The following is a 14,330-nucleotide window of genomic DNA, read 5'->3' as shown; positions in this document are numbered from 1 at the left end:
TTATCGATCAAGCCACTATCGCTCGGGTGACGAAAAGCTGAAAATAAACTTATATTAACACACAATTCTCATTTAACGTAGAAATGTTTGCGCATGTGTAGAAGACATTTGAAATCGACTTAATGATTGATAAATTGTAATTTTTTCGACCTTGACCCATTTTATCCCTTAGCAACTATTTTAACCGAGTAACCTCCCCCTCCTAGAAAAACGTTCACACGAAAAATATAATCATTTGAGTAGTCTCACACCATTCTGCGACCTACCGTTTCAGAGGAGATATAGTTTGGGAAAAAATGGAGACAAACAGAAAGACAACACATAGCGAGTTTTATAAATGAGATAATATATATAGAATATTATATATATATATATATATATATATATATATATATATATATATATATATATATATAATATGTGTGTGTGGTATATGGATATTTATGAATGTATTAACATTTAGCAATAAGTCTCATATTTACTGATTTGATATGTGAACGATGTTTTAAAATGAAAAGATTTTCTGAAGATTCCTTACTCAAATGTTTTCCTCCATTGTTTTTGTTCAAACGTTTTTCACTATTCCAATTTTTCTGCATTGCTATCAGACTTTATAAATACTTTGAGATAACTACTTTTCTATCTCATATATATATATATATATATATATATATATATATATATATATAATCCAACACAATCGAAAATGAAAAAGGAAAGAACGAAACTATTCATCAACATTTCTTCTTTATTATAAAACTTACTCTAGTTTACTGATTTAAAAAAAAACATAAATGCCAATATCTTTATATACGTTGCGCGTTTCTAATACGAAAGGAACGTTTTTGTTTTCTTTTATCATACGAAATATGGACGTTAGAATTCAAAATTTCCAATATTGGCTTAGCTACTTACTTTCCCACGTTTATTTTTTATCTAAATTTAAAAAGTTGAATAAAAACAATATATAGACTGAATAAAATAAAATACGCATCAAGTGCGCTTGAAAGCCAAATCACAACGTAATATTAGGAAAATAAACAAATATTTTACTTGTTTGAAATTTATCACAAATATATATCGGAGGTATACTCCATCTTCAGTGTGTTGTTTTGTTTATTTTTTTCCATTTCTTCTTCCTTGCCATGTTGTAAATTTGGAGAAAGAAGTCTGTATAGAGCTGCGCGTTGTATCTGGCGGTTGTATTTTAAAATGTTTGAACTGTGTGTAGGTAACGCGAGAATAACCTTAAGAATGAGAGTTGAATAAAAACGTTGTTTTAATTTGAATAAAATAAAATACGCAGCAAGTGTATTTGTTATTGTATTTGTTATTGTTGTATTTGTTAGTGTTGTATTTGTTATTACCGTATCTGTTATTGTTGTATTTGATATTGTTTTATTTGCTATTGCTGTATTTGTCATTGTTGTGTTTGTTATTGTTGTATTTGTTATTGTTGTATTTGTTATTGTTGGATAATATGCCATAGCCAATATATCAAAAAATTCGTCATGAGTTCTTATAACCACCAATAGCCAAAGCTATGACAGGTACTGGAGATAAAAAAAAAAAAGCGATAAACTGCATTAAATCCGAATGATATTTACTCATTTTTAGGATTACATTGCTTATTATGTAATAAAGCAAAGAACGTAGATATTATGTAAACCTGACAATGACAGCATTTACTCTTCAAAGGTAAAGCAGAGTCAACTTTGATAACGCCTCGGACAAAACGTCATATCTAGAAATGGACATACGCCATGATAACGCCTAAGATACTATGAAACGTTGACATTATTTGACTGGTCGTAATTATGAAAGTCGCATTTTCTATTATGTGACGGAAACCTTTAATTAAATTTATGTATGCGTACGTGTGTGTCCAGATAAAAATCAGAAACTACACTAGATCAACTTACAAATCTTACAGCAGCAGATTCAGTGTGGTTGTGATTTAAAAAAATGGTGTAACATTTATTACCTGAAGATTACCAGGGACTAAATTATTGCATTTTTCTTTATTATCGTTGGTTCGATTTATCAAATAAATTTTACAGATGCTAACTTACTAAGAGTGAACCAAATTAATTGCCAGACATCCATGGAATCGTTAATAACATTGACAATCTTTTTGCAAATCTAACCATAATTGACATAAGTAAACTTGTCCCCCAATTTTAAATCATGAATATGCAACAGTCTTTGTTTTATTGCTGTTTACTTATATTCTCCAAATGTGTGACTTTGCACTGAAATCATCCCTGAGTACGATTATGTTTTGCTATGATGGCACTCTTCATTATAAAAACAGTTTAAGAATTGTTTTGATAGATATTGTCTTTGAGACAACCCCATAAATAAAAGTTCTGGGAGTAAAGCTTATTCGGGGATGAATCAGGACAACCATTCCTAGTTTAGAAACTTATATCATTATTTCTCTTAATTTCTCTAACTTTCACTTCATCAATAAAATGACATAAAACGTTGTCTTTACTGTATATAGGTATCTAACGACGCTGACGCAGCTCCAACGAAATTATTGTCAAAACATGCAGAATTAGTACGACCATTGCATTCGCTATAAAATTTTGCTCGGGGTTTGATCTTGAAATTAGGTATAACTTGTATCTTATTTCATGGACTGTTTCTATGTTTCCCCCATGTACTTAGACACGTGACCATTTAAGAATTGCGGGTGCTCTATGTAAAACCTATCCCTAGTGGTCTTGCAAGTTGAGGGTTGCTAATAATCGGCAAATACAACGTAACGGTTTTTGGGTCTCCATTGGGTTCTGCACACGAAGAAAACAAATCGATATTTTTCAAATTGTGGATGTTTCTATATCTCAGCCCCATAAATAAACATTATCTGCTTATATACTACCGAATTTTTTTCTGCACAATGCACGGCTATCATTTAAAAAGAAACATTTTCATAAAAACATTAAAAATGTAATGTCGAATTTAAAATGCATTATTTATCTTAAATTAAGAGAGATCGACTACGAATATATTTTAAAACTAAAATTAATAGCTCCATTTTGTTGTATAATTTCAGAAAGGCCAAATCCTGTTCCCTCATGAAATCAACAGTTTTAGTTTGCGGTGGAGGCAATGGCGGTCATATAATAACTGGTTTGGCTTCCAGCCGAGGGATCGCCGTTCGCGTATTGAGCCTCTATAACCATGAAGCCAATAGGTGGCAGGAAATTACGTCCGAAAATGACATGGAAATTGTTGTACAAGCCCCGGGCAGTTCAACAAGATACATCCGAGCTCGACCTGATTTTGTCACCAAGGATCCTGAAATCGCAGTACCCGGAGCTGACATCATCATTGTCACAGTTCCTGCCTATTGTCATGAAACTTACCTCAAAGCCATTGTACCGCACTTAACAGAAGGTGTGATTATTGTTGGCCTTCCGAGTCAAATGGGATTTGAATTTCAGTGTTTTGATATTTTCCGAGAGAAATTCTGGCATTGTATCATTGTATCTGCAGAGTCACTTCCTTGGGCTTGTAGAATCAATGATTTCGGCTTGAGAGCGACCATTCTCGGAACTAAATCATCTTTAGCTTGTTCTATAATCAACCCGACAAATAAACCAACAAACGAAATCCTCTCCAGCATTCAAGGTTTGATCGGTGATTCGCCAACGCTCTATCTTCTCAGTAGCTACATGGCTTTAAATCTGATGGCCAAATCATACGTCCATCCACCCATTATGTTCGCTCGTTGGAAGGATTACGACGGCGTCCCTTTGAAGGAAAAACCCTTATTTTATCAAGGAATCGATCAATTCGGGGCTGATCTCTTAACGCAAATGAGTGACGAGATTCTACAGACGGCGCGCGTCATTGAAGAAACCAAACCCAATGCTGATATGAAGAAAGTAACAGCTTTATTAGAAAATTTCTTCAAATTCTACGAGGGGCAAATCAAGAACAAAACAAACTTGTTAACCGCTTTCCGTAGTAACCGGGCTTATGACGGTCTTGTCCACCCGATGAAAAGCGTCAATGCCGGCTTTGTGCCAGATTTCGGCCACCGTTTTATGATCGAGGACGTGCCTTTTGGAATGTGCGTTTTCAGAGGAATAGCTGAAATCGTCGGGGTACCGACTCCTGCCATGGATGAAGTGATACTCTGGTACCAGAAAGTGGTTGGCGAAGAGTACCTACTTGACGGTCGTCTAAAAGGAAAAGACGTCATCAAAACGCGGGCCCCACAGCGTTACGGCCTTTATACATTAGAGGAACTCTTTGGTTTACAAAAATAAAAAAACAATGTCTGCAGCAGAAGATATTGTGAAATTAGTTTATCTTGTATAACAAAAACATTTGGTTTTAAATAGTGTAGAATTTATATAATCGCGACAAGTTAGCAACTCATTATTAAAATGAGTCTGTAAAAACGGATACGTCCATGGACTTTGTTTTTCACCGTAAAACTAACGGTTTCATCTAATGATGAAAGCATTTTATGTTTTGAGGTTTTCACAACAATGCTGCGAAACAATAAAAGTTAGCGATTGACTGAACTGCGGCTGATGAGAACAAAAAAAAACTTGATTTATTTGAATAATTCGGACTGCTGTTTTCATCTGGGGTGTTATTCTTACGTTTCGGTTAATGTAACATCTAACATTCAGGTACACCTTATAAAATGCGGGCAAATGCTCGACTGAGCTCCAAACATGGTTACCCTTGTAAAACATTCGTTACAATTACTCGTTTAGCTGCAACAACCGTCAACGATTTCCCTTATTTTTTTTATCTGTGCTTAAATCTAAATGTAAATTCTATGAACAGAGTTTCTTTCCTAGAACTGGCCGTCTGTGGAACAGATACTGTGGAGCTGCTTCCTGACTGACTATAACTTGGTCCTTTTCAAGCCCCATGTAAATAAGTTTTTGTTGACCTGTCCTCTTAAATAACTAAGCTCTGTCAAAGTTTCACTATTATTGATAATCTTACCAACTACCTAACATTTAACCTTTATCCTTGAGTGGCCTTCTAGCCTTAAGTGGTGAGTTTGTAGCAATAAAAAAACTTTTTTTAAATCTTTATTTAGTCTATGGAGGTAATTTGTTCTCGTTCTGTCTGATATGACCGAGTAGAAGTCAATATAAATATAAATATAAAATAAAAAAAAATCCTAGGTAATACCGGATACGTGCAGTCATGATTGATATGCTTACTGTCTAATATTGCCACCGTTTGACACAAGTTTGGGGAGATTTTTGTTTAAAATAATAAAATATAAACAAAGATTTATTACTAAGCTTGAGAAAATAATTATTTGCCTCCACTGACGATTGTGTTCATTAGTCATTGCTGAAGGTGACACCCGCAAGAAGTCTTTTTGAGACATGTTCGAACTTGTACAAGTTTTCTTTTTTCCAGGGCGTCAACAAACAATGCAGCAAGATACATAACAGATTGTCTAAATTAAATCCCAATATTTGCTATATACGTAATTATATATTTATTTCTAAACAAGTTTTCATTTTCTAAATTTTCTTAAAAGTAAATTTTAATTGGAATCTTATCTGATTATTTTTTTAAAATATTTTTTAAAATTATTAAATTAATTAAATTAATGGGATTTTTTATTCTTAGAAATAGATTCGAATTTATTAGAAATTGATTTTTACTGTTTACCAATAAAGAACAATATGTTTCGGATTTAATTTTTATAGAATATATATAGGGAATAAGTCTTAATTCGATTGGAAGACCCACACATATGTGTGTCAATCGGATTTATCACTAACAGATTTACATAGCATTGCATCTACCAAATCGATATTTAGTTCTTATGGCAAGTGACTTGCCAGATCTTGGTACTTATGCAGAATACAGCCAATAGGGAAACCTACCTTATTCATATGGGTTGATCTTGATTTGACTGATCATTGGAAAAGCTGCAAATGAAAATTCGTACAATCCGAAGTCTCAATTGTATTTACAGCAGCTTTATTTACCGGCGTTTCCCCACTGGAAAACTGCACGCTGGTCTTAAATTTTTACTATCGATATTTTCCGACGGTGTCCCCTACGGTCCGTGAACTGTCTCTCTTCCTCTGACTACCAACTCTCGATAAATCTCTCCAAAAACATCTAAATGACGTCATCAACACGTATCTCCACACAACCATCGTCTGATCTGTCACGTGGTCATCCGTGTTTATTTTTACTTATCAAATTCGTTTTACTCAAAGTTAATTTCCTGGGAATTATTTTAATGTAAATATTTTCTCAAGTTATGACATTCGATTACATTCTTTCCGTTATTTAAACATTTTTCTATGTTATCGAAATATTTCTAACTTAAACACTGACAATCGACCATGCAGCAAGCTAACCGGCATTTTCCGGGAGCCAATAACATAACATTATATGTTCTTTGCGTAAAACAAATTGCGGGGTAATTCACCGTTTCAAGAACATGTAACCAGTTTTCGTTGCTTTTTTTGTAATCATGGCTATTTTTTTACTGTCTTGAATATCAGTTGTGAGAATGCATGGCAGGAGGTGGCTTTATTCCAGCTTAAAATATACACTAAAACATGTTCTAAATAAAATAAATACATTTGTAGGGAAAAAAAATTACTTTAAGCGGTTTCTTTAATATGCAATCCATATTGCAGTAATTATAGGAGCACCCGGACTGATGAACAAGAATTGCAAAAACCTGGCGATTGTATCGCGTGATCCAAGTGCAAGGGAAATACAAACGATTGCATCGAAAGAGACAATTACACTCTTTAAAAAGTCTCTCGTTTAGAGTCTCTTAAATAGCTAGTGAATGTCCGGTAGGGTGCCCCATCCCAAGGAAAACAAAAAATAAGAAAACTGTAATATATAAATAGAAGACTACCTATTCCGAGATGGATATTCTACAAGTAATAAAATTAATTTTATTTTATCAATAACATAGATTTGCATCACTTACGAAAATTAAAATATCTGCAATCGTTCTTGCTTTTCTAGTTTGGGAATACATGAAAAGATTGTCACAATCATTGTATTATTTAGCGTTAGTATATTATATGCGACTTCACCAAAAGTTAAATATTTTTACGTCACTCGAACCATCAAAAGAGTTGAAGAAAGAAAAAACGAGAACAAAACTAAAAATGACTACAATTGCTGAGATAATAAAGCATTTTCAAATCCGCACAAGAAAAGTGCATTTTCAAGTGATGATGAATAGGAGGGAACCTGAAAGAAAGCAAAATAACAATTGTCTGCCAAATCTATGGTTTCCCCATCAGTAAAACGTTCACAAGAAAAACTCGTTTAGCTGCAACCACTGTCAATTTCTCTTTCTATGTTGTATACCTAAAACTAAACGAGGCCTCCACGAGCAGAGTTTCTTTTCTATAACTTTCTGCGGTAAAAATTCTGATGGAGCCATCCTTTTAAATAACCCAATTCTGACCAATTTTAATCATCGTCACCAATGAGCACGGTGTTGTCTCACCGTCACTTGATTTTACCTGAACCAGCTTGGGTCCTCGGTGTTGCCCGGGTGTTGGGGGTGAGTAAAATAAAAAGTGGCAGTAGGCAGGCAGGCTCGAACCCGTGACGTGAAAGCAAAAAAAATAAAGTGAAAGAAAATCTGACGAATTACCGCTACTCCATGACGCAACCAGAAGTTCAAGACATTAAATTGAGGCAATGTCAATTCAACCGATACGATGACTTGCAGACATGGCTCGCAAAAAATCGACCCCTCCTTGTAGAAAACTGCCCATTTGAGAGCGAAGGAATTAATGTTTTTGGTCTTTTTTTCGATATTTATCGTCTGAGACGCTGAGTTTCAAAATGATATCGATCTCGTAAAAATCCGTCGCCACTGTCGAAAGTTTTAGACGTACATACATACATATATACATACATACATTTAAACAGACAGGTGAGATTTATATAATAGACTAGCGTCGGTGTCCTGCCTTACTGCAGTAAAAGTTCCCCATACGATTATCCCTCCATTCCCGTGTTTAACTGTCATTTTTATGCCACTTGTCGAAAATCTTTCTCCAGTTCTTCGATTGCACCGTTCGGGAAAATCAGGAGCATCACTAACAGGACAAAATCTTGATTCATCTGACCAGAAAACATTCCTGAACCAGTCTGTATCTTTCTTGCCATAACAAGAGAAAAATCTCTTTCTATCATTGATGTTCTTCTTAGATAAAAATGGCTTCTTTGCACACCTTTTAGAAGAAAATCCCATTTCTTTCATCGTCTAGATGTTGTATATCTAAAAAAGAGAATTTCCAGCCCCTGTTTTTAATTCTTTGCTATAGACAACATAAGTTTTCTTTCGATTCTTCAAAACAGTTTATTTAAGCATGTGGTTGTCCTTCAAAGTGGATGCTCTAGGGCGACCAGATCTAGATTTTCCTTTTACCAAGCGTTCGACTTCGAACCTTTGACCAATTCGCTTCACTACAGAAAGAGATGTTTTCACATTTTCTTTTCTTAAAATATCAAAAATCTGCTTGTAAGTCATTTTGGATGGCCTTAATCCTGCAATTCTTTTTATATTCTCGCCAAGATGCAGTCTTACCATTTTTAGGATTCATTTTTTTCACTTATATGCTATAATAATAATGAACTGCAAAATAGAAGTTTTCAGTTAAAATTAACAAAAATTCATGGAAAAATATTGAAAAATAGATTTCTTTCTTCTTTCACTCTTGTCTCATTTTTTTTTCTTTGCTCATAAGTGTACATACATACATACATACATTTAAACAGACAGGTGAGATTTATATTATAGAGAAGATGACTTTTGATAAGTAATGACTATTTAACAATTAAAAAAAGAAAGACAAAAACAATATGGCAGTCTGAAACAAAATAGAAAAGAAATAAGAGAAATATATACCAAAAGCCGAGTACATATTTCCGATTATTTCATTTGGAATACCGTCTTGAAACATATTCGCGTTTAATAACAAAAGGTAAAAAATAAAATAAATACGTACATTTTTTTTATGGCTCGTTTAAAATGTTTCTCAAAAGGCCGCTAAGAGGAGGCAGGTTCACAAGAAGAACTGTACGAAGGTGGTTTCGAAAATTCAGCAGGGATTAATTATGAAGACAAAGGATGACCATGGACAATGAACGCAATTGTTGAACATAACTCACGTCTAATTGTCAAAGGTTTAAGGCACTGTTGTTGGAAAAAAAAAACAGAAACCGATGTACGTTTTACCCGATGCAAGCTCGCAACTTTAGTAGGTTTCGCAGCTATTAATCTTCACGACCCATTTTCCTGCTAGGTTTGCTAGTTTGGGTTTTAAAAAAATCTGTTGAACGACTCACAAACATGCAAAAAGACACCTTGGTTGGTTTCATTGGGAAAAGTACCCAATTTCGAGCGTTGCAGCCGATGGTGGGTAACTGTGCTGCTAGTTACGAATTTGCGACCCACTCGCGTGTTAGGTGAGGTAGATTTTACAGCAAATGAAAAGACTGCCGCAGTCCTTGTATTAAACGCAATGTGAGGAAATGACTTTTAGACTTTACAAGTTCGCCAAAAATTGCAGTAAAAAAAGTCTCTCGAACCGACAGAATGAGTCAGAGGAAAACATTGTCTCTAAATGTTTAAATATTTAAACTCAATGCCTACAATCGGCTGAGATGGTAAAAAGACCGTTCCTTTTCAAATGTCCGGACGAAACCACTTCCAAAGAAATTAAATTAAGAGGGAATCGAGAAAAGCGCGCGTAAGAAATTGGATAAGCCTAACAGCAACGCCGTCTGAAAATGAATTAGATAAAAAAAGACAAGAAAATAATTCCTAAAGTATATTCTGACAGTGTTCGATCACCCGAAGCCAATTGAAAAAGCTCGATAAATTGATTCCATATGAGTTTAATAGATAAATGTTTCTGAAACCGGTCATTCATCGAACGACCTAACATTATAACGGACGGTATATCTTTATATTTATACTAGTTGCTCATACCCGGCATTGTCCGGGATGCAATGAAATCAATTTTTTAAATATTTGTTTGCTCATTGATTAATGTATAAAAATATTACATTTGTTGTAAGAGAGATAACCTTTTTTATGTTCTCTGACTAAATATATGAGTTACTAGCATTTCAGCCTGGAGTTACTCGGGTGTTTGGAGGCGTATGTTGAGCAAAAAAAAAAAACAGTGGTAGTATCTATGCTGATGACACGACCATCTAAGGCAACACATCAAAGGCTGTAAATGACGAAGTTCTCTCTGATTCTCTCTCCTCTGATCTCGAGCGCGTGGTTCAGTGGGGGGGGAAGACGTTGCTGGTTACCTTTAATGCATCTAAAACCAAACTCCTATCTTTACATCATCAACGCTCTGATCCCCATCTGGCATCAATTGAAATGGATGGCTCTCGTCTAGGAGAAGCCCCGTGTTTTGACAAGCTTCTGGGTTTGTCCTTTACTCCTAATCTGAAATGAAACACGTACATCAAGTCTGTTGCCAAGGTCGCTGGAAAGATGGTGGGATCCTTCTACCGCTCCAGAAGATATCTCACTACTGATGCAATTCTCTATCTATATAAAAGCCAAGTACGTCCAAGGATGAAATACTGCTGCCATATCTGGGCACGAGAAAATAAAAACAGCCTATCCTGCCTTGATAGAGTACTTCGTGGCTTAGTGGAGGATGCCTTTTTCTCTACCCTGCAACCTCTCTCCCACAGAAGAGACGTTGCGAGCCTATCCTTGTTTTATCGTTATTTCCATGGCAGGTGCTCGTCTGAACTCCAATCCCTGGTCCCCCTTCGCCAATCTTTCACGAAAAACACCTGTCTAGCTGAATCCACTGTCAAAAATTTCCCCCACTCTTTATCTGTGCCTAAATCAAAACGTGGATTCCATGAACAAAGCTTCTTTCTTAGAACTGCACGCCTGTGGAACTCTGTTCCGTCTGCCTGCTTCCCACCTGACTACAACTTGGATGTCTTCAAGTCCAATGTAAACAAATTCCTAATGAACCGCCCCCTTAAGTAAACACTTCATCAAATCTCCACACTAACGTACTGTACTTACAATAACCCTTATCCCTGAGTGGCTTCCGGGCCTTGATAAGTGGTGTCCACCGTGTAAAAAAAAAGTAGGAAGGCAGGTTCGAACCCGTACCGTGAAGGAGGAAAAGAATGGGGAAAAAACGTGACGTCTTTGCTGTTACGACCACCGCCAAACCGGAAGTGACGTAGGTTTAAATTAAGGTTAGACAATCGAAAAAAGAAGATAACTTTCGACAATATCGGCGAAAAAAGCGGCCCCTCCATGTAGAAAAGTGCCCAGTTGAAGGTGAAGAAATTAATGTTTTTAGCCAACTTTTCGATATTTGTCGCCTGAAAGGTTGAGCTTAAAAAGGATACTGATCTGTCGAAAGTTTCAGGCAGACATGAAAACATACGTACATATATTTATATATTGGTAGCGCAAATATTCGACCCAAACCGATTTAAAAAAGCTTGCCCTATCTATTAATACCCTTTATATATAATTTCAAATGTTTAGACCAGAAATTGTCTGAGTAACTTAGTAGAGACCGCAGAGGTCAATTTTTTTTTAACTTTGACCCCTATTATGACCCCTTAACATTTATTGTGTTGGGCTCAAATCAAGTTATTTACTTAGATCCATGGCTAAGGAACCTATATCTAAAATTTCAAGTGTTTATACCCAAAGTTGACGGAAGAGTTTTGTAGAGTTCTCAAAGGTCAAATCGTTGAACTTTGACCCTTTAATCGCAAAATTTCTGGCCGAAAACAAATTACGCAGATTTTCCCAAATATCAATACCCTGTATATCAAATTTCGAGTCTGTAGACTGAAAATTGACAGAGTTATTGTGTAGGGAAATGTACACAGACACATAGACAGACACGTTCATTTTTATAGATAAACAATCATGGGTGCCCGGTCTTGTCCGGGTATTTGGAGGTGTCTGCTGAGCAAAAAAAAAAAAAAAAACGGTCATTTTTTTAAACTTTGACCCCTATTATGACCCTTTAAAATTTATTGTTTTGGTCTCAACTGAAGTTATTAAGTTAGATCCATGTCCAAGGAACCTATATCTAAAATTTCAAGTGTTTAGACCCATAATTGTCGGAGGAGTTTGGTAGAGTTCTCAAAGATCAAATCGTTGAACTTTGACCCCTTAACAGCCAAATTTCTAGCCGAAAATGGATTGCAAAGATTTTCCCAAATCTCAGTAACCTGTATATCAAATTTTGAGTCTGTAGACTAAAAATTGACAGAGTTATTGCGTATGGAAATGTACACAGACACACAGACACACACACATGTGCACTTTTATACATATACTAGCATGGGTGCCCGGCGCTGCTCGGGTATTTGGATGTGTATGTTGAGCAAAAAAAAAAAAAAAAAGCGGTCAATTTTTTTAACTTTGACCCCTATTATAACCCCTTAACATTTATTGTTTTGAGCTCAAATAAAGTTATTAAGTTAGATTCATGTCCAAAGAACCTATATATAATATTTCAAGTGTGTAGACCCAAAATTGTCGGAGGAGTTTGGTAGAGTTCTCAAAGGTCAAAATCGTTGAACTTTGACCCCTTAATCGCAAAATTTCTGCCCCGAAACCGATCACCTCGATTTTCCCAAATCTCAGTATCCTGTATATCAAATTTCGAGTCTGTAGACTAAAAATTGACAGAGTTATTGTGTAGGGAAATGTACACAGACACACACACACTGACACGTTCACTTTTATATATATAAAGATATATATATATATATATATATATATATATATATATATATAATGATTTAAAAGGTATGAACAAAAAACCCATGCGCCACCACCGAGAATCGAAACCCAAACGTTCACCTCACAATTTATTTTGCCTCTGCCGTCAATGACTGGACATTGAAAACATGTTTACTGCAAGGCTAAAAATTAAAACATGAAACAATAACTACTACGTTATGCATTCGTAATGCCGGCGTTCGACTTTCACCTGGCAAATTTCATTTTTTTTTTTTTTTTTTTAATTTTCACAATTTTGCATCGATATTTCCAGGCTAAAACCTATAAAGTTTTGCATGGATTCAAATACATATATATGAAGTTTCATGTCTGTAGACCAAAAACTCTAGAAGGAGTTTGGTAGACAAAATTTGTTAAACAAAAATATATACGTACTAGCATTTCAGCCCGGCATTGCCCGGGTGTTTGGATGTGTATGCTGAGCAAAAAAAAAAAAAAAGGGTGGTAGTAGGAAGGCAGGCTTGAACCCATACCGCGAAGGAGGAAAAGAACGTGAAAAAAAAACTGACGTTTTTGCTGTTACAAGCACCGCCAAACCAGAAGTGACTTATGTTTAAATTAAGGCTAGACAATCGAAAGGAGAGGATGACTTTCAAAAATATCGGCGAAAAAAGTAAACCCCCCCCCCTGTAGAAAAGTGTCCAGTTGAAGGTGAAGATATTAATGTTTTTAGCTAATTTTTCGATATTTGTCGTATGAAAGGTCGAACTTCAAAACGATACTGATCTTGGTAAAATCCGTCGCCTCTGTCGAAAGTTTTAGGCAGACATGCAAACATACATACATTTATATATTGGTAACTAAAAATTTTCGACCCAAATCGATTAAAAAGCTTGCGCTATCTCTGAATACCCTTTATGTAAAATTTCAAATGTTTAGACCAGAAATTTTCTGAGTAATTTGGTAGAGATTGCAGAAGTCAATTTTTTATTAACTTTGACTCCTATTATGACCCCTTAAAATTTATTGTTTTGGGTTCAAATAAAGTTATTAAGTTAGATCCATGTCCTATATTTAAAATTTCAAGTGTTTATACCCAGAGATGACGGAGGAGTTTTGTAGAGTTCTCAAAGGTCAAATCGTTGAACTTTGACCCTTTAATAGCCAAATTTCTGGCCGAAAACCGATCACGTAGATTTCCCCAAATCTCAGTACCCTGTATATCAAATTTCGAGTCTGTAGACTAAAAATTGACAGAGTTATTGCGTAGGGAAATGTACATACACACACACACACACAGACATGTTCACTTTTATAGATAGATAGATAGATAGATAGATAAATATTTTATTGTTTTCAATGATTAGTAACGCTGCCTTATAATTATCAGATTATCTGGACCGGGAGGACGTATTTTTTAAATAAATTGTAGTACGTTATTATATTATCAATAAAATGCCACAGTAATAACAATATATTGTTAGTAAAAAAAAAGTTTTATTTGTCAGTTAAAATGCTATTTGGGTCCGACTAGGAAAATTTTATAACTTTAAAACTGTAGATACGT

At 35.1% G+C, this 14,330-nt stretch overlaps 1 protein-coding gene across 1 annotated transcript in view; it reads left to right on the top strand.

Moving 5' to 3' along the window:
- LOC145246040 (octopine dehydrogenase-like) overlaps positions 1 to 5,072 on the top strand; it is a 7,266-nt gene extending 2,194 nt beyond the window's left edge. Inside the window, exon 2 of the mRNA XM_080107879.1 lies at positions 3,062 to 5,072. Within this exon, the coding sequence (XP_079964005.1) occupies positions 3,084 to 4,283 (1,200 nt within the window). The 5' untranslated portion in view covers positions 3,062 to 3,083 and the 3' untranslated portion in view covers positions 4,284 to 5,072. The remainder of the gene's footprint in view (positions 1 to 3,061) is intronic.
- The last annotated feature ends 9,258 nt before the right edge of the window (positions 5,073 to 14,330 follow it).

The sequence above is a fragment of the Euprymna scolopes genome, chromosome 23 (genome assembly GCF_053919585.1).
Source record: "Euprymna scolopes isolate OS-2025 chromosome 23, ASM5391958v1, whole genome shotgun sequence".
Taxonomy (NCBI): domain Eukaryota; kingdom Metazoa; phylum Mollusca; class Cephalopoda; order Sepiida; family Sepiolidae; genus Euprymna; species Euprymna scolopes.
The sequence above is the reverse complement of the archived record's forward strand: the minus strand, read 5'-3'. Positions and strand labels throughout refer to the sequence as shown.